Source organism: Antechinus flavipes, chromosome 4 (assembly GCF_016432865.1).
Source record: "Antechinus flavipes isolate AdamAnt ecotype Samford, QLD, Australia chromosome 4, AdamAnt_v2, whole genome shotgun sequence".
Taxonomy (NCBI): domain Eukaryota; kingdom Metazoa; phylum Chordata; class Mammalia; order Dasyuromorphia; family Dasyuridae; genus Antechinus; species Antechinus flavipes.
In genome coordinates this window covers 5933692-5955125 of record NC_067401.1, presented here as the reverse complement: position 1 = coordinate 5955125, position 21434 = coordinate 5933692, and the positions used below count along the sequence as shown (strand labels likewise).

At 47.3% G+C, this 21434-nt stretch overlaps 2 protein-coding genes across 10 annotated transcripts in view; one reads left to right on the top strand and one right to left on the bottom strand.

Annotated features, from left to right (window-relative positions):
* Nucleotides 1-21434, bottom strand: part of AGAP1 (ArfGAP with GTPase domain, ankyrin repeat and PH domain 1) — a 612588-nt gene that overhangs the window by 53456 nt on the left and 537698 nt on the right. For all 8 annotated transcript variants that reach the window (XM_051999115.1, XM_051999116.1, XM_051999117.1 and 5 more), the window contains 3 exons: nt 14722-14876; nt 11223-11313; nt 7553-7775 (listed from right to left, as the gene is read on the bottom strand). In XM_051999115.1, coding sequence (XP_051855075.1) covers nt 7553-7775; nt 11223-11313; nt 14722-14876 — 469 coding nt within the window. The remainder of the gene's footprint in view (nt 1-7552; nt 7776-11222; nt 11314-14721; nt 14877-21434) is intronic.
* Nucleotides 1-21434, top strand: part of ASB18 (ankyrin repeat and SOCS box containing 18) — a 413251-nt gene that overhangs the window by 174859 nt on the left and 216958 nt on the right. The window lies entirely within an intron of this gene.

Sequence of the window (21434 nt, the reverse complement as noted above, 5' to 3'; positions counted from 1 at the left end):
AACACTGACCTCGTCAGGCCAAGAACTGTTGAAAAATCATCAGATCTGATGATTCTGGGGCCAGAGAGGGACCGCTGTTCCCTCAGGCCATCCTCGTAAAAGTGCATCCTTATGCCAGGAATTGGAGATGAAGACGATTATGGAGCTCCCCCCTCCCCAAGTCATGATCAAACCGAACAAGACAAAGAAATGTGAGGTTCTCGCACGCTCAACGTCTCGGCGCAGCCACGGGAGGGATCCAATTATTTCTAGTTTGGATACATTTCCCCTTCGTCAATATCACCAAGTGTATAAATAAGATGAAAGTTGGGCTGGGAAATCAAAAGCGGCCGAAGCAACATCATCAGGACAAACTTATTTCATCTGCAAGTCGGCTGCTGGTCCTCCTCACAGATTTTTGGTGCCGGGGGACTCAATCTTCCTATCTGGAGAGAGAGCTTTCTTTTTCTTTATCTTTTCTTTTTCTTTTTTTTTTTTAATAGGTAAAGGAGGAGAAGGGAATATAGGCACTAGGGTGGATTTAAATAATAGAGAGGAAAACACTAAAAATGGAAAGAATGTTTGTTCTATGGACGGAAGAAGCCACATGGTGGTTCCCAGAAATCAGCCAAGTCATTGCACTTGTATGTGAATCAGAAAGATGAAGGAGATTCTGCCCTACATCCAGAGCCTCCTTTCATGGAATTTAGAAAGCAATTGTGGATGAGTCTTGGCCAACTCTATTTGATATTCTCTCTCTCTCTCTTTCTCTCTGTCTTTCCCTTCTTTCCCTCCTCCTCTCTCTCCCTCCTTCCTTCTGATTTCTTTCATCCTTTCTTTCTTTCTTTTCTTCTTTCATTCCTTTCTTTCCTTCTCTTTTTCTCTTTTCTTTCCTTTTTTCTCTTTTCTTTCTTTCTTTCTTCCTTCCCCTCTTTTACATTCCTTTCTCTCTTCCTGACTCATTATTTTTTTGCTTCCCTCTTCCTTTCCTTTCATCATTTCTTCCTTCATTCCTTCCTCTTCCTTTCATTCTTTCTTTCTCTTTTTTTCTTCTCCTTTCTCATATTCCTTTCTCTTCCTTTTCTTCTTTTATTCATTTCTTCTTTCCTTTTTTTTCTTTCCTCTTTTTTCTTTCTCTCTTCCTTCCTTCCTTCCCCTTTCTCTTACATTGTTTCTTTTTCTCTTCCTGACTCTTTCATTCTTTCTTTCTTTTTTTCCTCTCTCCCTCCCTCTTTCTATCTTCCTTTCATTCTTTCTTTTTTTCCTCCCTGCCTTCCTTTCTTCCCCCTCTCCATTTCTTTTTACTTTCCTTCCTTCCTTCCCTCCCATCCTTTTTTTTCTTTTTCTTCTCTCTCTCTCTCTCTCCCTCTCCCTTTCTCTTTCTCTCTCTCTCCAAACCCCACAGGCTTCAGAAGCTGAGGGCTAGGGTCTGCTTCACACCCTTACAGCTATGAAAATCATTTCCTAACCTCAGGACCAGCAGAGCCCTCTGATATAGCTTTCTGGTTGATTCTTCTTCCCCTCCACAATGATGCTGCCTCTTCCTCTACTGTTTCTGTAACTTAGCCCAAAGGAATACAGTTGAGACGTAAACCCAAATTTCATTTGGGGATAGAAACCTTATTTACCTGGAAGTCTCAAGCCTCAAACAGCCTCAGTGACTTGCCCATCACAAAGAAAGAAGGGAAGGAAAAAAACAAACAAACTCAATTTGCTGATGATTCATTCAGTGTCTACCAGGTAACTGGCTCTGTTCTAGAGATGAATTTCACATCTGCCCGACAATGAAAATTTCCAAATTGGGATGCTTCATTTATGGGCACAATGTTGGAGCTGGCAAGAGTTTACATTTGTTAGAATGCTTTTGGTTTATTAAATTATTTTTGCACCTTTGATCTGGGAGCTTTGGTAGGAGCCTGTCTTTATTTCTTTTTTGAAAGCTGAAAAAACAGCATGGGAAGATGTAATGAGGATAGGAGGTAGCTTCAGATAACCTGGGTTTGAAACTCCTCATGGCCACTGACTCCCCCTGTGACTACTTTTCCTTTCTGAGCCTCAGTTTCCTTAACTGTAAAATGAATGGGGTTAGACTAGATTATCCATTCTCAAGCTTTTTGGTCTTAGGGCCCTTTTACCTGTGTTTTTAAAATTCAGATTATGTCTATAGATACTTCCTTTATTTAAAATGAAAACATTTTTATATTATTATGAAATTAGTTTTGACCTCAAGGACCTCTTGAATGGACCTTCTAGACCCACAATTTAAGAACCATTGGATGAAATGATCTCTAAGATCCCTTTTAGGGCTTTGGGATATTTTTATGAATTTTATGAATATTTTATGAATTCAAAGGCTGGTCTTTGACAAGATCCTACATCTTGTCGAGTCTGTAGGCAGAGGGTCCAAGTAGGATCCTCAGCTCTGACATTTAGGAACTTGTGTTCCTAACACAACTGTTCAGGGTAACTCATGATCTTTCTCTGGGCCCAACTTTAGTCCTCTGCAAACCGAGAGGGCTGGGCTTCATCAAATCATCCAATAAGAATTAAGTGCCTACATATTTAATCTATATTGAATTTTATATTGGATTACTTGCTGCATAGGGGAGAGGGATGGGCGGAAGGGAGGGAGAAAAAATTGAAACACAAGGTTTTACAAGGATGAATGAATGTTGAAAACTATCTTTGCATGTATTTTGAAAAAAAAAAAACAAACAAACCTCTTCTTAAAGAAAACAAAGTGAATACTCATGTCAGGCACTATGTGTGCTGAATACAGAGACAAAAATGAAAGCATTCCTGTCCTCAAGGAGTTTCCAATCTGTAGTAAGAGCAAATACATACAAATACTTTGGTTGTGAGTCATTTTTCTTTCGTGACCAACTCTTTAGGACTCCATTGAAGGTTTTCTTGGGAGAGATATTGGAGTGCTTTGGGATTTCCTTTTTACATTTTCCAGCTCATTTTACAGATGAGGAAACTGAGGCAAAAGGGGTAAAGAGACATGCCCAGGGTCTCGGAACTAGTATGTGTCTGAGGTCAGATTGAACTCATAAGATGAGTCTTTGTGACTCCATGTCAAGAGCTCTGTCCATTGTGCCACCTAGAAACCCCATATCAATAGAAGTACATACACACACATAAATATGCATAGATTATATATATATATGATAACTCTAAGGAGAGGTCCTTTCTAGCTCTAACTTGGTGACATGATCTCTGTGCTGACTTCTGTGGTGACGGAGCTAATGAAAGAATAGGTTCCTGAACCCAGCTCTCGGGATTCTGAGATTCAAACCTCCTTCTACCAGTTGCTTCCCAGTCCTTCCCAGTCCTTGCTCCTCATGTTTGTCTAAGGCCGGTGTTTCCTGAAACTGCAGACAGAAAACACCTTTCTTCTTCCCTCGAAGGTCCAGTCAATCTTGCCCACCACCGCTCTCCACACACCGCTTTAGCCTCGCCATCTTAAATCGATATTTTAAGTGTGTGCTTAAATGGTATCGATAGCAATTAGAGAGGAAAATTCTGATTTTGCTCCAGACCCAGTTAATTGTTGTAACATTGATCTACCCTAATTTGACTTCTCACTCCAAATTAAAATGACATTACAAAGGGAGGGATAGAGGGCACGGCCCCCTCCCCTCGGACAATAAATTTAATATTGAATGCGATGAAAAGAAATGGCAGTTGTTACAAGATCCATGCTGAAAGATTTTCTCCCTTCCCCCTCCCTTTCCTGGGAGTAATTAAAAGATGCTTTTCTTGACTAATGATTCCCCTGTTTAGAAATGGGAAGTCAATACTCCTTCAGCAGCAGTCAGCTTTAATTTGTCACAATGCTCTCCAAGTTGGGACGTCGGTTCTCAGGGCAGCCGATAATCGCTGGAAGCAATTATAAGCTTTCTAAAGCTGACCTAATCAAGGGCCAGGCCGTCCGCAATCTGAAGGCAGGCCAGCTGCTTGGAGCACCCAGAGTTCCCAGTTTCCTCTCGGGGTGTTTATGGGACAGCGCTGTTTCTGTTTAGGTCCCTTCACACCTTCCCTGCATCCTAATTTGGACCTGATTGGGAAGGGGGGGGGGGCTACTCCGACAGCATTCGACCTAATGAGATGGAATGGGCGGGGCTCCCCGGGGGAACATCTGGCTAAGTGGCCCCCATGGCCCCCGCCGTAATTTGGGAACGAGGGCAAGAGGCAGACCACAAATTGTGAAGTACCTTTTTAGTGCGGGCTTTAATGCAATAATTAAATGGACTCACAGCTGCTTCTCCCAGCATTCTAAGACTCTCTTGTAGGCCCAGGGTCAAGAAAAAGAATTCTGTCCTGAAATTTGAGCCCAAGCTTTCTGGTTGCTGCATCTTAATGAGGCAGAGAGACAGGGGCCCTAATGAGTATCTTGCTAGATCTGAGTCGGTCCTTGCCGACTTTGGGGCTTCATTAGCCTCCACGGGGACAGCGATACGGCACTAACTTTAAAATGGTCTCTTCATTTCCCATCCCTCCTCCCTTTGACCTCTCCTTGACCCCGCTGCCCAACTGGACGTCCTATTTTACAAGCCTGACCAAGCATGTTGGGTGGCTCCCCGTTACCGACAAGCAAATGTCCACATCCTTCCCCCCGGGCTCCCATTTTCCAGATTTCTCTCTCGTGACTTCCCTAAACATCCAGAGGCTCCAGACAAGCCAGTCACTTTCTGGAAGAGCTGCCGATCTGCAATGGCAGAGGGATATCCCACGCCGGGAGTTCCCCCAATTTTTAACTCAGTCTGCACTAAGAACTTATCATCATCATGATGTTGAACACTGCAGTGACTCAGGGACTTCAATGGGGGTCACAGAGAGCTCTGTGTGTTTACTGCCGCCCTTCCAAGAGCCGGACACAAGAAAGCCGGCACATGTGCCTTATCCTGAACAGACTCAGGAGAGAAATCCTGGGGAGTGGGGCTGGGCGACGTGACCTGCCCAGTGAATGGGGCAGGATCTGAACTCAGATCTTACCTGACTCCAGGCAAGCATGACCCTATTTCAAGGACCCCTCATGATTATACTGGTGATATTTTAATAATAATTGATTCGCCCTCATCTCTTTTGAGGGAGTTCAGAGAGAAGCATTTTTATCATTCATATACAGGAGAAATCGAGGAAAGGCTCCAGCGAGGGGAGGGGAGCTCTGAATTCACAAGAAGAGGGATAAGAGCAACCCTCCTGGGACCAGCCTACAAGAGCCCTGGGATTGGAGGGGCTGGGGGGGAAGGGTTCTTGCCACGTGCTATGATATGCCCAGGCTCCTCCATTGCTCTACACTGACCGTGTCTCTCAGCCACGTGATACAAGAGAATGTTGTTGGTAAAACAGGGGTTCTTTGTTTCCGGGAGATGGCTGCCATTTGGTTATGTGACATGGGCGAGGAATAACTGATGGCCGGCCAGCCCACGTGTTCCACGGGCATTATGGGAACTCAAGGGAAATGAAAGACCAGCATCTCGAGGGCATCGTAGGCGAGATGACCCATCCTGAGGTCACAGAGCCGCTGCGGTATTTGGACATTACGACAACAGTGATTATTATTAGTCCAGACCCAGAATTTCAAGAGTTGGCAACCACTGGCGTGGAATGTCCCTTCACCGTCGCAGAGTGGTTAGGGGCAGTGCCGTGAGCCAAGAGATGTGGGACTGACTAATTAGAAGCTGGGAAGATGGGTCTCATCTCCCGTTAGGGCTCCTTTATAACACAGCTCCACCTTCCCATCATCCACTCTAGGGCAAATAGTCCTGTCCCCATCCTTGTGCACAGCCCCCACTAAGGAAAACTCCCAACCTGTTCTTTTTTGCTCTGGGCAAAACCCTGAGGGCAGTTCTGACTGTCCTGGGTACCCAGAGCAGAACCTGAGCATGTGCCACTAAAACCAATCCCCACTGGCCCCGGGAAACCCGTCCCCTGTCCTCCAGATTACTCTTATTTTTTATTTACTGGAGCATAAGTACAAAGTCGAGGAGACGCCGAGGGTCCCACAGAGGCACACCTTGCAGTCTCCCCTCCTCCGAGGCTGACCTCTGTCCATCCACACGGGCCACGACGCTTCTTGCCTCTATTGCCACTGCTCCTATTCCTACTGATGAAAAAATTTGGAATTTGGGGCAGATTTAAGGTTCCTAAAGGGCCACACTGCTAACAAAGTCTAAGTCTGCCTGGGACAGCTGGCTCTCTGGCAAAGCCGGGCTCCTGCTTCATCTCTATAAATTATAAATAGAAATATAGTTGAGAAGGGCAGATCTTCACATATCTGACATAATAATAAATAGAAACAAAGACAGAATTCAGAAAATCCACATTGGGAATAAGCATCTGACAGGGAGAAGAAGGGAGACAGGGAAAGGTACGGTTGAACAAAGAAAGGTGCTTCTCCAAATCCTCCCAGGAACAACGAGGCCCTTCGTTGCCCAGCTACCGTTTCTGAAGACCTACACACACACTTTAGATGTAGCTTGTCTAGTTACAGGCACCCACGAGAGCTGCTCAGCCAGGACAGAATCAGGGCCCTCCGAAGGGCACTCTGTGCCCACCCGCGCCCAGCGGACTTCCCACGCAACAAACTCTTGGAATTCTGTACCTGAAGCTGAACCGGCCGGTGCCACAAATTCATTTTTTCACCCAGATAAAACCCTGTCTGCCCTGCCTGGTTTGTGTGATCGCTGCTGGGAGTCACCAGGAGGTGCTACCTTGCTCCAGAACTGGATAAATAAAAGGCTGATTGTCAACGAGCAAACCCGGGGAATCGAGTAGCTGCTGTCGATTCCCTCAGATCACCCGGCGACCGAGAGGAGGGACAAGGGATGGAATTCTGGGCCGCCTCCAGAATGGTCCCCTTGAAAGGTGGCCTCCGTCTCTGCTGCCTATTGCTTAGGCCCCGACTCCCAGCCCTTCCCGGGCGGAGACTTCCTTGGGAAGGTGACATTTCTGGAAACGCCAGAAGGTGTCCGTCTCCCAGCGATCCCGAAGTAGCATCTTTTAGAAGCATCATGTCTTTATGAGCGATTCTATTCGAAAAAGGTTTATCACAGTCATTAACAAAAAGGAAGAAATGGAATGAGTGGCTTAAAAACAAAGCCTGCTCTCACACTCGATAATAATCAGTCCTGAAGAGGATTTATCACACGACAGGCTAGAGCTGCTTGATTAAATGTACAATTGATTAAATAAAACATTTTGCAGCCATAAATTCATTTATTCTCGAAAAGAAACCGAATAGACGACTGGGAGTAAGAGACGTTAACGTAACAAGTCAGGAATTAATTGAGTCACATAAAAGGCTCCAAAATGTTTCTCACTCAGAACTTTGGCTGAATTCTACTGCCCTCCTCAGATTTTGGAGAGCAGACTACAGAAAACAAGGAGAGAGAACCCTCAGAGCTGGAAACAACCAAGAAAAACAACGAAGGCGGTAAGATCGTCCCCCACTGTATGAGGCCATTTTTGAGCACTTCATCCCAGGATTATCTCACCAGCCTTCAGTGGAGTCGCCAACGAGCGGGGGCATCTCCGGGCCCCCCAAACAATGAGCGAGGCGGCTTACCTGGTGGAGTCCAGCGAGGGTTTCATGTGTCCCTGGCAGCTCTCTTCCCAGACACTGTTGGCCAGTTCGTTCCCAATGGAGGACATGACCTTGATGAGTTCAATGGGCCAGTCATCGAGGTCCAGCGATCGGACGCGGGACAGGTGCGTGCCAAGATTCCGGTGTATCCCTGAGCATTCGATGCACATGAGGGCCCCCAAGTTCAAACTGGCCCAGTTTGGGTCTGCACAATGACACAGAAATCAGACACGTAAACAAAATGGGGAAGAAACTGTCACCGATTCATATTCTCTTGGGAGGAGTGCAGTCTCAAGAGGGAGAGAAACCAGACTGCCAAGAATCTATCACAAAGAGATGCTAAATGTGAAGGGATTGGCCGGCCTTAACATACAACATAAATGCTTAGGGGACAGCAAACTGTGGGGGCAAAGGCCACACCATTCCTAGGGCTTATCCCCTATTTAGCCAGATGCTTAACGGAAGACAAGCTCCCGATGAATAGAGATCATTTCATTCACTGTATTTGTATTCCCAGTGCCTGGTACACAGTAGGTACTTAATAAATGCTTATTCATTGATTGCTAAACATTATATTTCCATTCAACTATCAAAGGTCCAAAATGTGGAAGATCAAGGATGGATGTGGTTGTAAAGAAAGATAGATTTCCTAACTCTTCTAACTCAAATCTTTCAAATGATCAATTAACCAAAGAACAATTATTATGTAATGAATTTATGCCAGGGACTGGCGAGGTTCTTCGAGAGAGATACAAAAGGAAAGAGTCCCTGCCCTCAAGGAGCTTATGCTCTACTGTAGGAGACAACAGGTACAATATGGTACATATACACAGATACAAACAGAAACGAATAGGGGGGAGGTAGAGGAGGAGATGAGGAAGGAACTCATATAAAAGGTGCTGTTCGGACTCAGAAACCCAGGATTCTGGGAGATAGAAGAGGGTCAGTACAGGGTTCATCTGGGGAAGCAAGATATACGTGATAACTGAGAAGACGAGGATCCTGAAATAAGAGCCAAGACCTGGGATTGTATCACTGTCCAACCTCCTCTGCCAATGCAGGTGCCCATTTAGCAGAGAAATTGGGAAGGGTTGCCCGAGACTCCCAGAGATTAGCTGACGTGGCTGGGGTCAGGTTTGGGTGGAAGGGTATGAGGAATAGACTCTCTCAAAAGAGCTGAAAGAACAGAGGATGTCCCAGAGACAGGAAGACTTGGGAGGGATGGGGAAGGGGGCGCTGATGAAGGAGCTCCTGGGCAGCAGATTCCTGAGGGGGATCTGTCCAGCGCCAGCTCATCAGTCTATATTTAGGAGCGCCAGTAGAGAGGGCAAACTTCTCCCAGAGCTAGCAGCTGGTCCAGAGCAGAATGGGCGGCTTTGGAGAAAGAATAAGTTACAAGAAGAAATGTGCCAAATTTCTAAGATCTGAACACTGATTCTAATGCCATGATGAGAATGGACTTTCAATAACTTAGAACTTATTCTTTCTATAAGAGCTGATGAAAAAGGCCTGAACTTGGCAGCAGAGAACTTGGGTTCATCCCATTCTGGTTCTGTCACCCCTCCCCCCGTGTGACCTTGGGCATAAATCTGAACCTCTCTACATTTGATTCTTTGTGTTTAAAATGAGGGGGATGGACTCAATCAAGGGGTGCCAACCAATATATAGCCCACAACACTCCCAAGTTCAGTCAGAAAGAGATTAACATGTAACTAGGAAATAATAACACAAATAAAAAGAAAAATAGGTAACATTACTGTTTGGAACAAAGTTGATATGTGACCCACAAAAATGCTTATGTATGGATTGGTGGCTCCCCTTTGGGGACCTGTAGGTACTTCTGGCACTGAACCTGTAATGGTCTTATCTAGACATTGTACCAACTGCTCACCGGGTCACCAAGAGTTTGGTAGCTGATAGCAAATGCTCAGACCATTTCTAGGGTGATTTCTAAGCTCCAACTTCAGCACCTGCTATGGCCTCTACTTTTTAACCTTGAATTCTAAAGACCACCCTTTCTATATGGCAGGAGCTTCTACAATCATAGAACTGGAAATGGGAGAGGTCTTGGAAGTCAGCTAGCCCAATGACCTTTCCAATGGATGAACATCCACCACAGCTCTCTGTTCAAGGCTCTCTCCATCATTATTCCTGCCAGTCAACTCAAGGCCAACACGACCGGTTTCTTTTCCTCTCGGTGACCTCTGTCTTCCCAGCAGTGCCAAGAGTCTTGTTCCCAAGGTAAGTATCTCCTCCCTACTTAATAATGCCCTCCCTCTTTGTTTCTCTGGCTTTCTTCATGATTTAGTTCAAGTGTTACCTTTTGTATGAAGCCTTTCCTGTTTCTTTAGCCTTTCCCTTCAAAATAACTTTATGTCTACTTTGAATGTATTATCTATAATAATTTGAATGTATTATATATATATGTACACACACACACATATATATATATGTATACACACACACACACACACACACACCTATAGATACATACATCTGTTTTCTCTTCCACTAGGATTTAAGTTTCTAGAAAACTGGTACGGTCTTCACGTCTTCTATGTATCCAAGGACCAAACATATAAAGTGCTCATTCAAATTTTAAAGCATTATGTAAATGCTATCATCATCATTAAAAATAATAATGAATAATGACAAAAATAATGATAAATGTTTGCCTATTGAATATTGATGATACACAAAATAAAAGACGAGGTAATTTTATTGCACGGATGGAAGGAAGAAGCAGGCACTAGTAGCTGCGGAAATAAGGAAAAGCTTCTTGTATCCAGAAAAGGCAATAACATTAAAGAAGTCAAGTAGAGACTTGTTGTTTCAAAAGGAAGTTTTCAAAAACTGCCACAGGATCTACATTAATAATGATGTTGAGGTCCTGTCTTAGTTGAAGAACCTTCTGAATCACTGAAAATTATATGATAGTTAGTAATGAGCATATCTCTTTTTTAATCCAGACTTGTGACTGTCAATGGGAAACTCCCGATGGGGGCTCCTTCTACATGTCCAATGTAGATCAACAACTAAATTTTAGTTCCTCAGGGGATCTGAGAGGCAAAGCCACTTGCCCAATGTTCTCCGAGGCCTCCTAATGAGAGCTCCGGGAGGACAGTGCTTTAGTGTAGGTGCTAATATTGCACCCATTTTGCTGATAAAGGATTTGAGGTAGAGAATGATGAAATGTTTTGCCCCAGATTTGGGGATAAGAATCAAGCTTCTTGAAATCAAATAGCCCTCGAGCTCTGCCTCTGGGCCAGGCCATCTGCATCATGGACATGTGGGGATGGGGACCTGGATGAGATCCGTGATCTCCTGGTGGGAAAATGCCCCTTAACAGAGCCACTTGGCATCTCCTCTGCAACTTCTGGTCTCAGAGAGACATCAAGATCCCTCACAGGTCAGGGACTGTGTCCAGAGTCACCGAGTCCCCAGGTGTCCTCAGGGTGCCCGATTCTGGATCCACTTTGCACCAAGAGCACACTCAGATCCCATCAGAAGGCAATGAAAAATTGCATCCATTGTTTCTAAGGATGGATCCTCAAGGGATGGTCCTTTGGACAGCTGAGCCCTCCCAGCCAAGGTAACCTGCGCTGCTGAAAGCCCAGCCCCACCCTCCCAAGGCAGCAACAACCGTACGTACTTTGTGCCTCACAATCCACACACTGCGAGTTCCCGCGGATGTTCCTGATCGACTGCAGGGCCATGGCTTCGTTCTGGCTCGTCAGGCGGGACTGGTGGAAAAGCAAAGGAAAGAGACATGAGTCAGCCTATAGGATGCGACTCTGGTGATCAGGGGATGACTCCCCCCGACATGAACCCAGGGGAGTGAACGCAGGACTGTTCCTGGAGCCTCCAGCCTGGGAAAGACACTCATGACAGGCTGGGGACTTCTGGGACCCAGGAGGAAGCAGGCAGGAACCTCGTTCACCGAGGGGCGTTGGGTCTGTATTTTGGCGTGCCCATCTGGGCAGGTGGGTATGATTAAAGGCTGGGGCCCGAATCTGCTCCTAATCCATAGGTCACCAGCTCAATCAGGGGCAGCAGCCAGAGTTACTCTCAGCTGCCCTGTGGGTGACCTCCACTTTCACTCGGAGAAGTCATTCCTTGGAGACCCACTGCTCATTTTAAGGGGAATGGGGCTGCTATAGTAACAAACTCCCAAACAATGATTATAAATGGGGGTTGGGCGGGGTGACGGAGGCCTGGGGGAGGGATTCCTGAAATGAGGCTTTACATGGAGTTCACAAAATTGATTTCAGCTACCATTTTGAGGGGAACCTTGGATTTTTATACACAAGGGATACTGTCCCCTCTTTAAAAGGATTCCTCCCTCCTGCAGCTGGCTACTTCTTTTTTGTGTGATGAAAATGGAGCTGTTTTTCCCTTCCGGATTGAACATACCAGGCATTTGTATTATTTAATCACCATGGTCCAATTTCCACATAGGAGACGGGTGTATCAGGGCCACGGCCGCCTCTCCATTATCCACAGATAGCCGAAGCATATGGGATCATTGGCAGATAATTACATGGGGTCTAACAGGTCATCATTTAATCGGATTCCCTTCATTTCCAAGATGGGGAAACTAAGGCCCGTTGACTCGCCCACGGCCTTACTGAGAGTGTCAGAACAAGGCTGTGAAGCTGGCTTTCTGACTCCCAATCCAGAACTTTTCCCTTGGGATTGTGCCATGACACGGACGTTATCTTTCCTGTTCAGGTATCATTAGCATCTCCTCTCATTTAACTCTGACTTTTTTGGAGAGGATTCTGGTCCCATTTAAAGCTTGGGATCCTACTCCAAGATACAATAATCCAAATGGTAGCTCCCAACTAGTTTTGGTTTCTATTCTTTGGTTTTAGCAAAATGTTCTCAGAGCTTCTATTTAAATAAATAAAATTTATTTAATATGAAAGGAAATAAGAATTTTAATGGGTAAGAGATAATAAAGAAATTGATTATTTTCAGAAGTAGGGTATAGTTCTTAAATACTCTCCATAGTTCTTTGATAAGCTCCTTGAAATCTTGGGAGAAAATATATCAGAGGCAGGGAAGCCATTATCTATAGAGATGGAGGGCTCCTTTTAACACAGGATATTTAATAAGTACACCTACTCCCTCCTCCAGGGCAATTGCAAGTCAGATAATCAAGCCACTTAATGAGAGAACAGTTTGGTGGCGTAAGGGGGAGGGATGACGCTGTCCATCAACAGCATGCAATGGGGAACAGGGAAGCACGCAGCCTCAGTGGGAGCTGGCCAAATGGATGCCGTTCCACTTCCTCTAGGGTCAAGTCTTCCTAATGTGATTTCTTGATTTGGTTGGAAGCACTGGGAATTTCGAAAACCTCAGTCAAGGGCATCAAGTACAAACATATCCTCCATCTTCCCTTCCCCAAAAAAACTGGAGGTTGGTGGATGACCCATCATTGGTCTTGCCCCTTCCTTCCAGGAGTACGGATAAGTGAAAACTGCCTGGATTTGTTTTTTGGGCTCATTTTCACGACTGTCCACATACGTGACTTAGTAAAGGCAAATCACACAGAAATAAAGAGCAGTGATTTTCTCCACCTTGAATATAAAATGGCTTAAAAAAAAAGAGAAGCAAATTACACGAGAATAATCATTCCTGTGGTCTGGTTTACCCTGGTTAAAGAGGTAATAAAAGAAGACACTCCATCTTTCTGAAAGAGAAGGTCTCTACCGAATGACAAAGCAAAACATAAATCATGGCCAGGAGTTTCTTTAAATGAATACAGAACGAGACGACAGGTCTGCGGACAACGTCTCTTCTCTTTGTTTCTGGCCGGCCACGGTTTGAAAAAATCAACATGCTCCCCAGGACCCCAAGATGAGCTGGCTCAGGAAAACAGCAGGCAACTGTTTGGGCCCCGGAGCGTGTGATCCATGAGGTTGGGTTTCCAGGTGTAGAATTGAAAGGACGGGGACCTCGAAGGATGCGCTAGGTCTGCCATGCCATGGGGAGACATGGGGCAGCATCTCTCTTGACTATAGAATGGAGAAGGAACCCTGGCCTGGAACACTGATGGCCCAAAGATCCAGGATGCCTTTCACTGACAGGAGGAAGCAGCCACTCAAGTTCTGCCTTTCCTGTGTCTCACATGGAATTGGTGCTTAATCTATGTTTGCTGAGTGAATTAATGAAATAATTCCTTGGGATCTCTGCTTGGGAACATTCTTGGTCTTGCTCAAATTAGCTTGTGCTTATGAATCTGTGCCCGTGTTGGGTCCTGAAGGTGATAAGATACATCTAAGATAAGCCAGGGATGCCAGAAATACTTGGTGAATGAAGAAATGCCCACATTCCCCATCCTTGTGGTTGATAAAATGAGCGAATAGTCACACAAGTGCTTAACGTGGCCTCTGGCACAGGTAGCAGCATCCTAGAAATGCTTTCCCCTTCCCTTTCCTTCTTCCCCTTTCCCTTCCCTTCCCCTTCCTAGAATTAGTTTGGTTATTTACACATCCTCAGAAGAAGGGCAGGAGCTGCTTTTTAAGTTTTGCTTTTACTCTCTACTGCCTGGCACGGTGCTTGGCACACAGTAGGTACTTTATAACGTGTGCTGGCTTGGGAAGGGCCGGACCTTAGAATCGACTCGTTTCCCATCCGCCGACCTCCCCGCCATCGCTCACTGCAGCCAGCCAGCGTGAGCGCCACCATTCAACAGGTGATCGCGTTCTTTCCATCCGATAATGCGGGCCCTTCCTGAGAAAGGGGAGCAGGTCTGGGGGCAGGGAGACCGTTATGTCCTTTGTTTCTGGGTGGATTCTACCTAAAACAGACACGTGGCAAATGGATTTGGAAAGAGAGGCAGGAAAGGGGGTCATTTATTTACCATTAACAACCAAGCCTTCATGGCTGGGGTTCTTTGAGGCAGAAATACTGAACACGGACGGTTTCCACAGTATAAGAAACAATCCAACAGTGGGGACAAAATTCAATCCCCGACTCCCCGGGAATGATTCTGGAGGCATGAATATTTTTTTAAGGCTTACGATTGCTCATTAGCTTCTGGTCCCAAAAGAATAATTGGGCCTTGCCAAGCTGATGGACTTTATTCTCCCCCTTTGTTTTACCGTGGATTTGGATTCTCGCCGGCGGCTCCCCGCGGCCCTTACCTTGTTCTTGCTGCTCTCACAGGACTGTAAACTGGCCAGGATCTGACTCTCGATGGCTTGTACCCAAGCGTCCCGTTCTTCATACGTGGCGGCTTCAAAGTGCCACGTCTGGCCGGTGAGGGACACAATGATAAACTCAAAGTTTTCTTCTTGTTCTGAAACACAGAGTAGAGGGGATGAAGGGACGAGCTTTCCTGTGCCCGCGGCCCCCGCTGCCAGGCCTCTGTCATCAAAGCGCTTCGCACTTCAAGGCGAGCCGCGTGGGGGCCCAGGCAAAACACAAGACCGGACAACTACGGCCGCTGAGATCTGAACCCCAACGGCCGCGCCCACCGAGCGTCTCGGGCACCGCACCGGGGAGAGGGAGGCGGGGAGAGGAGGCCGGGGACAAGGAGTCCGTGCGCGACCCGCCGCGGCGACAAGAAGGCGGCTCCCGGGGAAAACCAACGGCACTAATTGTGCTTGCAGGACCGTGCGTACGCACACACGGGCCACCTCGGAGGAGGGTCTGCAGCCAGCCGCACAAGGGGGAAGGGGAGAGCACAAGGAGATCACAGAGACCCCTTTTCTTATCCGTGAGTCACTTCTGGGTTGGGCGCCTTACGCTTCCTGAACCGGGGCCTCCGGCTTTTTAAAATCTGTTTTCATAACCCTCATTTCACTGCACTTGGCTTCCTTTGCAATCCCACCTGCTTCATTGGGTGCATTTAAACGCATGAATCTGAGAAAGGCTCCCCAGCCTGACTGCCAGTGGGGTCCACGACACAAAAGGGGAAATGAAGGAGTAAAGGGAAACAAAGGCAGAAAGTGGGGGGCTGGGACCCTGGGACCCTCCCGTGAGTCACTGACCAGTATGATAGGCAGGGGGAAGAGGGACATGTGGGAAAACATCCAACTGAATTGGTTACTTACTCATGATAAATATTACATAGTTATATAGACATGTATAGTTGTATCTACATTTTATATATGTATAAAACTATTATGTAGTTATAATAATCTTCCACGTGTGTCAAGCAACAATTATGGGCCTATTATGTGCGAGTCTCGCCACATGCTGGAGTTACCCCCCTTCAATCCAGCCCCTTTCTACAAGCAAGATGGGAAGCACCTACTATGTGCTGGGCACTAGTACAGCAAGAGCCCTAAGCTCGAGGAGCGCTCGTTCAGAGGCACGGGAACAGGCACACACAGGGACGGGGGGCACCCAAGCTGAGGCGACCACGAGAGGCCTTGGTGAAGAAGCTGGTGCTGGGGGGGAGCCCTGAGCGAAGCCGGGGCTTCCAAAAGGGGGAGGGGGAGGAAGCATTCTGGCAAAGGCACGGAGGTGGGGAATGGCCGAGAACGCCGGCCCGACGGGGGCCTGTCAAACAGGCTGCACCGGGGTGGATGTCCCCATTTCCCAGATGAGGGCACTGGGGCTTGGGGAGAGAGCGACAAGGTTTGCAAGTGCAGGCAGTGTCCCCGGTCCAGGTCCCTGTTGTCTGTACCTCGGGGTTATGGGATAAGGAGCTAATGGCTGATTCCCCAAGTTGCTACTTCTGGCTCCCCCGCTAGCAGTCTCCTTTGAGCTCTCAGGGCCATGGGGGGACTCTGCTGGGAACCTGAAGAAGGAAACCTGAGAGTGGACGGGCCCAAGCGCCATGTTTACAGTACCCGTGTTCTCCGGCCTGTGCCGAATGGCTGCAAACCACGCCATGTGCCATGTCATCAAAGCTGGGGGGCTGGGGTGGAGGGCTGCAAAGGAGTGAGAAGGAGGGGACCTGAGGGACAAGAGCAGTCCGGAATGGGCCAGTCTGGACAGACTGATCAATACTGTGGCCGGCCAGCCACGAACCCAGTCACTGAGCAAGTGAACAAGTCTGGCTTCTCATCCACCCATCCATCCGTCCATCCACCTGTCCATCCTTTCATCTTCCATCCATCCGTCCATCTACCTGTCCATCCTTTCATCCTTCCTTTCATCCTTTCTTCCATCCACCTATCCATGCATCCATGTTTCCACCCATCCATCCCTGTATCCGTCAGCACGATGACGCTATTTAAGCATGAAAGAGGATGCACAAGTGAGCCGCAAACAGCAGTGTGGCCCCGAATGAGAAGAGCTCACACCCCTGGGAGGGTTGGACCCTTCTAAGGCCCTCTGTCTCCTCGTGGGGAGCTCGATCATAAAATGACAAGTGGACGCCAGCTGAGGCTCCCCTTGGCTGCAGGATCTGCCCTGAGCAGCCATGGTCCCCGCCGGCTATGCTCTCTGCGGCAGGATCCGTGGAGGGCAGCCTCCTCGCCGCCTCGCGGCATCCGATGCCCTCCCAAGCTCCGCTCTGAGCCACTCCCCTCCGGAGACCCCTTTCCTTCCAGGGAACGCCGCACTTCTGACTTGCTCTCTGCTGGTCTCCGAGTGGGCCGGACAAATGGTTATTGGAGGAAGCCATTGGGGGAGGCCGTGCAAAGGCCACAGAGGTTCTCCATGACCGATGGGAGCTCGCGGATGACAGGCCGCGTGGGCAGGAAGTCTGGTTCCGGCTTCCACGGGAACGACGACGGGCAAGGGCAGGTTTCTGTTGGGAAATCTGTGGGCAGAAAGGGGTGGCAGCTCCTCGCCGGAGCTCTCCAGGCCACGTCTGCCGGAGCAGAGAACGTTTGTTCCGAGGCGGGTTCCCGGACCCTTCTTGGCCAAGGCCAGTAGGAAAGATCAGAGAGCCAAGCTTGGCACCGAGGAGGCCCAGGATCCAATCCTGCCACAGACCCAGAAGGCCCTGGCCCAGCCTCACGCCCCTGGCAGAGAAAGCGGCGACCTGCCTCGGGCCGGGGATGCTGCTGGGCTGAGAGCTCCCACATCAGAGCAGTTCCAAGGACCCCTCACCGACCACTGGCCTTTCCCGCTTCCCTTGGGCACCTTTCCTTAAGTTCTCCTGCATGGCCCCACCTTGGGGAGACAGTGCTGGCATAGGAGAGGGGAAGGGACCGCCCGATTCTGCCCCAGGGGAGCCTCCCCAGGAAACCTGCTCCTTACAAGATCAGTCCCCGGTGGCGGCGGCAATGGCAATGACCATTCACAAGGGCCAGCATTCGGCACTCTCACACCCTTCCTGGGAGGGGGGGTCAACATACACATGAGGAAACTGAGGCAATCACAAGCTAATGATGTACCCAGGTCTCAGTTCCTAAGGGTCTGGGCTGGGTTTCAAGCCCAGACCAGTGCTCTCCCTCCTCCCAGCACCTGCCCTGGAATCCGGGCTAATCTCACAGGAAGCCACATGCTGGGTCCTGTGTTCTAGGTCCTGTGTGAGGCAGCAATATGAACCTAGACTCCACATCTGGCCCGTGCTGATGCTCCCCCTTCCCCCCCTTTCCCCTGACACCCCGCTGGAGCCCCTGAGGGCCGCGCTCTCAGAAGAAATTCCCATCTCCCCTGAGGTGGTTTTCCTGCGGTCACTGAGCCCTCTTCCCCTCCATCTCCAACAGGAGGGAGTCTAACTGGAGGCTTCCATGGTGTGCTTTTCCCTGAGTAAGGGATCAATCAGTGCTAATACTGCCCCGTGTGCCCCAAGCGCTCCCACACCAGAGCTCACCTGACCTTGGAAGCAGTCCTAGCAGGCAGGGCTTTTACTGTCCCCATTTCACAGATGAGGACATAGAGGTTCTGTCAATTTAAATGCTTTTTCTAATTATTTAGATACATTTAAATGCTATCTCTACAGCAGGACTTGGGCCCAGTTCTCATTTCCTGTGAGGGATATTTGAATGCCTTCCAAACACCTTTTTGCAAGTAGAACAATTAGCATGAAAGTCTCCTTGTACACAGAATGGGAGTCAAGGGCCATCCCACCTTAAGGAATTTAACTCCTTTACATTCTCCACCAAATACACTCTAACAGAAACAGAGAAACAGAGGAAGGGAATTGGGTAAGATATTTCTTAAAGGAGAATGAGCAGAAAGGCCTTCTTCCTTTTCTTTTAAAATATTCCTCCTTCCCTTCCCTCTCTCTTCTTTCTTTTCTTTCTAAAATATTCCTTCCTCCCTCTTCTCTTTCTTTTTCTCTTTCTCTTTGTCTCTTTTCTTTCTCTCTCGTTTCTTTTCCTTCCTCCTTCCTTCCTTCCTTCCTTCCTTCCTTCCTTCCTTCCTTCCTTCCTTCCTTCCTTCCTTCCTTCCTTCCTCCCATGCTTCTTTCCCTTCTTTTCTTTTTTCTCCTCCCTCTCTTCCTCCCTCCCTCACTCCCTTCTTGGCCATGGATATGAGATGAGTTTGCACCAGAGCCATCCATGAGCCTCCGGCCCCTTCTTGAAGTCTCCATATTATACAAACAGACCTTGACTAATGGTGACAGGATGGTTTGCATGAGGAGCAAATGGTTCTAGGCTTGTGAGCCCTCTGATTTGGAGACTTGACATTGCCAGCCAATCCCAGCTGCTACAGAGGAGGACGAGGATGAGCACCAGAGAGCTACATCTTACTGAATCACCAGCAGGACTAAATGTCACCTTAGATATAAATCTGCATTTACCCCGAGGGACAGTAGAACTGAGATTCCTTGAGGGCAGGGATTGTTTTGTAGCTCAACCAGCTACAAAGGTAGCTGGATAAAGAAGGTACTTGATAGTACCTTATCAAGCACACAGTAGGCACTTTAGGTAAATTGACTAAGCTTGGCTATCTTTGTAATTGACTTAGACTTCAATGCCTTACCCTGGAGCAGAAGTCTGCAGCCTTTGGATGCCCAAGTCCTACAAGTAGAGCCTAAGTCCTGGGAGGCTGAATTAGGCTGGAAAGCCTGTGAGTCTGTCCCTACGGATGGACTGAATTGCTGAGGAACAATATGTAGAAGCAGTTCATTTCCACCTTGGTCAGTGGATGATTTTTTTAACCTTCAAAGATCATCTTCTCGGACCTAGCGGGGTTGCATGGATTGTAGGATGAAATACCAGATTGCGGCCGTACATGGCGTCAGCGGGATTGCAACGTGGCTCGACTGGTAGCATCCGTGGCGAAAATGAGCACAATGGCCGGTCAGCCAGAACCCTGGAGTCAGCAATGGCTCGGCCCCCACGGACTACTTCCGTTCTTCATTGCTCCTGTCTATCCCTTTAACACCCTTGCCACGACGCTGGTCACCAGCCCAGCGACTTTCAAGCAAGGAAACAGCTGGCTGATGGGAAATGCTTCAAAGCTAGTTCTTGTGAGATGTCATATGCTCACTCAAATAGTGTAGGCAAGGGAAAACTCCCTCAAAAGTGAGTTAGGAAACTCACTTTCAAAAGAGTAGGATGTAAGCTTCCTAAAAGCAGGGGTTGCTATGATTATCTCTGTAATCCAGCACCCCGGCACAATTTCTTTTCTTTTTGGGACCCGTCCGGTGATTTCACCAGAACTAGAAACTCCCAAAGAGGAAAATCCCCCTATGAAAATTGAAGGCACCCGCCCTTTAACTTAAGTTCAGAGCTGTTGGGAAGGAGTGAGGCGAAGAGATGGCCCAGGATTGTACAGCTAGCCAGTTAGAGATGTGATGTGGGACCAAAACTTTTTGGCCATGACATCCGCTGTCTAGAGATTTTGGACAGTTAATAAATGTTTAAATGCTATTGAATTGAATTGATTATTGGTTCTAGCCCCAGATCATTCACTATTCATTAACTCTTTCCAATGGCTAAATAAATTTTGGCATATGAATGTGATGGAAGATAATTGTTCTGTAAGAAACGACCAGCAGGATGACTTCAGAGAGCCCTGGAGAGACTTATATGAACTGTTGCAAAGTAAAGCGAGCAGAACCAAGAGAACATTGTATACATTATAGGATGATCAATTCTGATGGATGTGGCTCTTTCCAGGCCAGTTTCAATGATCTCATGCTGAAGAGAGCCACCTGCACCCAGAGAGAAAACTGTGGGAACTGAGTGGGGATTGCAACATAACATTCTCACTCTTTTTGTTGTTCGTTTGCATTTCGTTTTCTTACTCATTTTCTTTCCTTTTTGATCTGATCTTTCTTGTGCAGCAAGAGTATTGTACAAGTATGTTTACATATATTGGATTTACCATTTAACGCGTATAACGTATATTGGATTACTTGCCATCTAAGGGAGAGGGTGAGGGGAAGTAAGGGAAAATCTGGAACACAAGGCTATGCAAGGATCAATGTTGAAATATCTGTGTCTATGTTTTAAAAATAAAAAGCTTTAATAATAATTTTTTTTAAAAGGGGGGAAAAAACTCTTTCCAAAACTCAGTGTTCTCAGATATAAAACAAGTTGGTTGGACCAAAAGACGTGTGAGAACTTTTCCAACTCAAAAGTCCAAGATGTGGGTGATTCTGCTCCAATTCCATTGCTTCTGAACCTTGGACCCAACTCCGTTTCTCTTCCATTGCTTGGTGGGAAAAGGCATTTCCTTCTTTCCCTTCTTTGTTTGCTTTGGACACAAAGAATTCCAAGTTTCACAAAACGAGGTCATTTCATGCAGGTCCCCGAGGGTCCAAGAGAATTCCAAAAGACTCCAATTTCATAAAGTGACTCCACAATTCATCTTTGTTAACATTAATGGAGTGGGGGATGATGGGAATCATGCTATCCTGTAGGGCAAGATTTGGCAGAGAAGTGAGTCTGGAAATGATTCTTCCTTCAAATGTTCTCCCTAAAATGTCAAGGAGGGTCTGAATGGAGAGAGGTTCTAGGTACCGGACTTGACTCAAGAAAGCTTTCTTTGGCACATT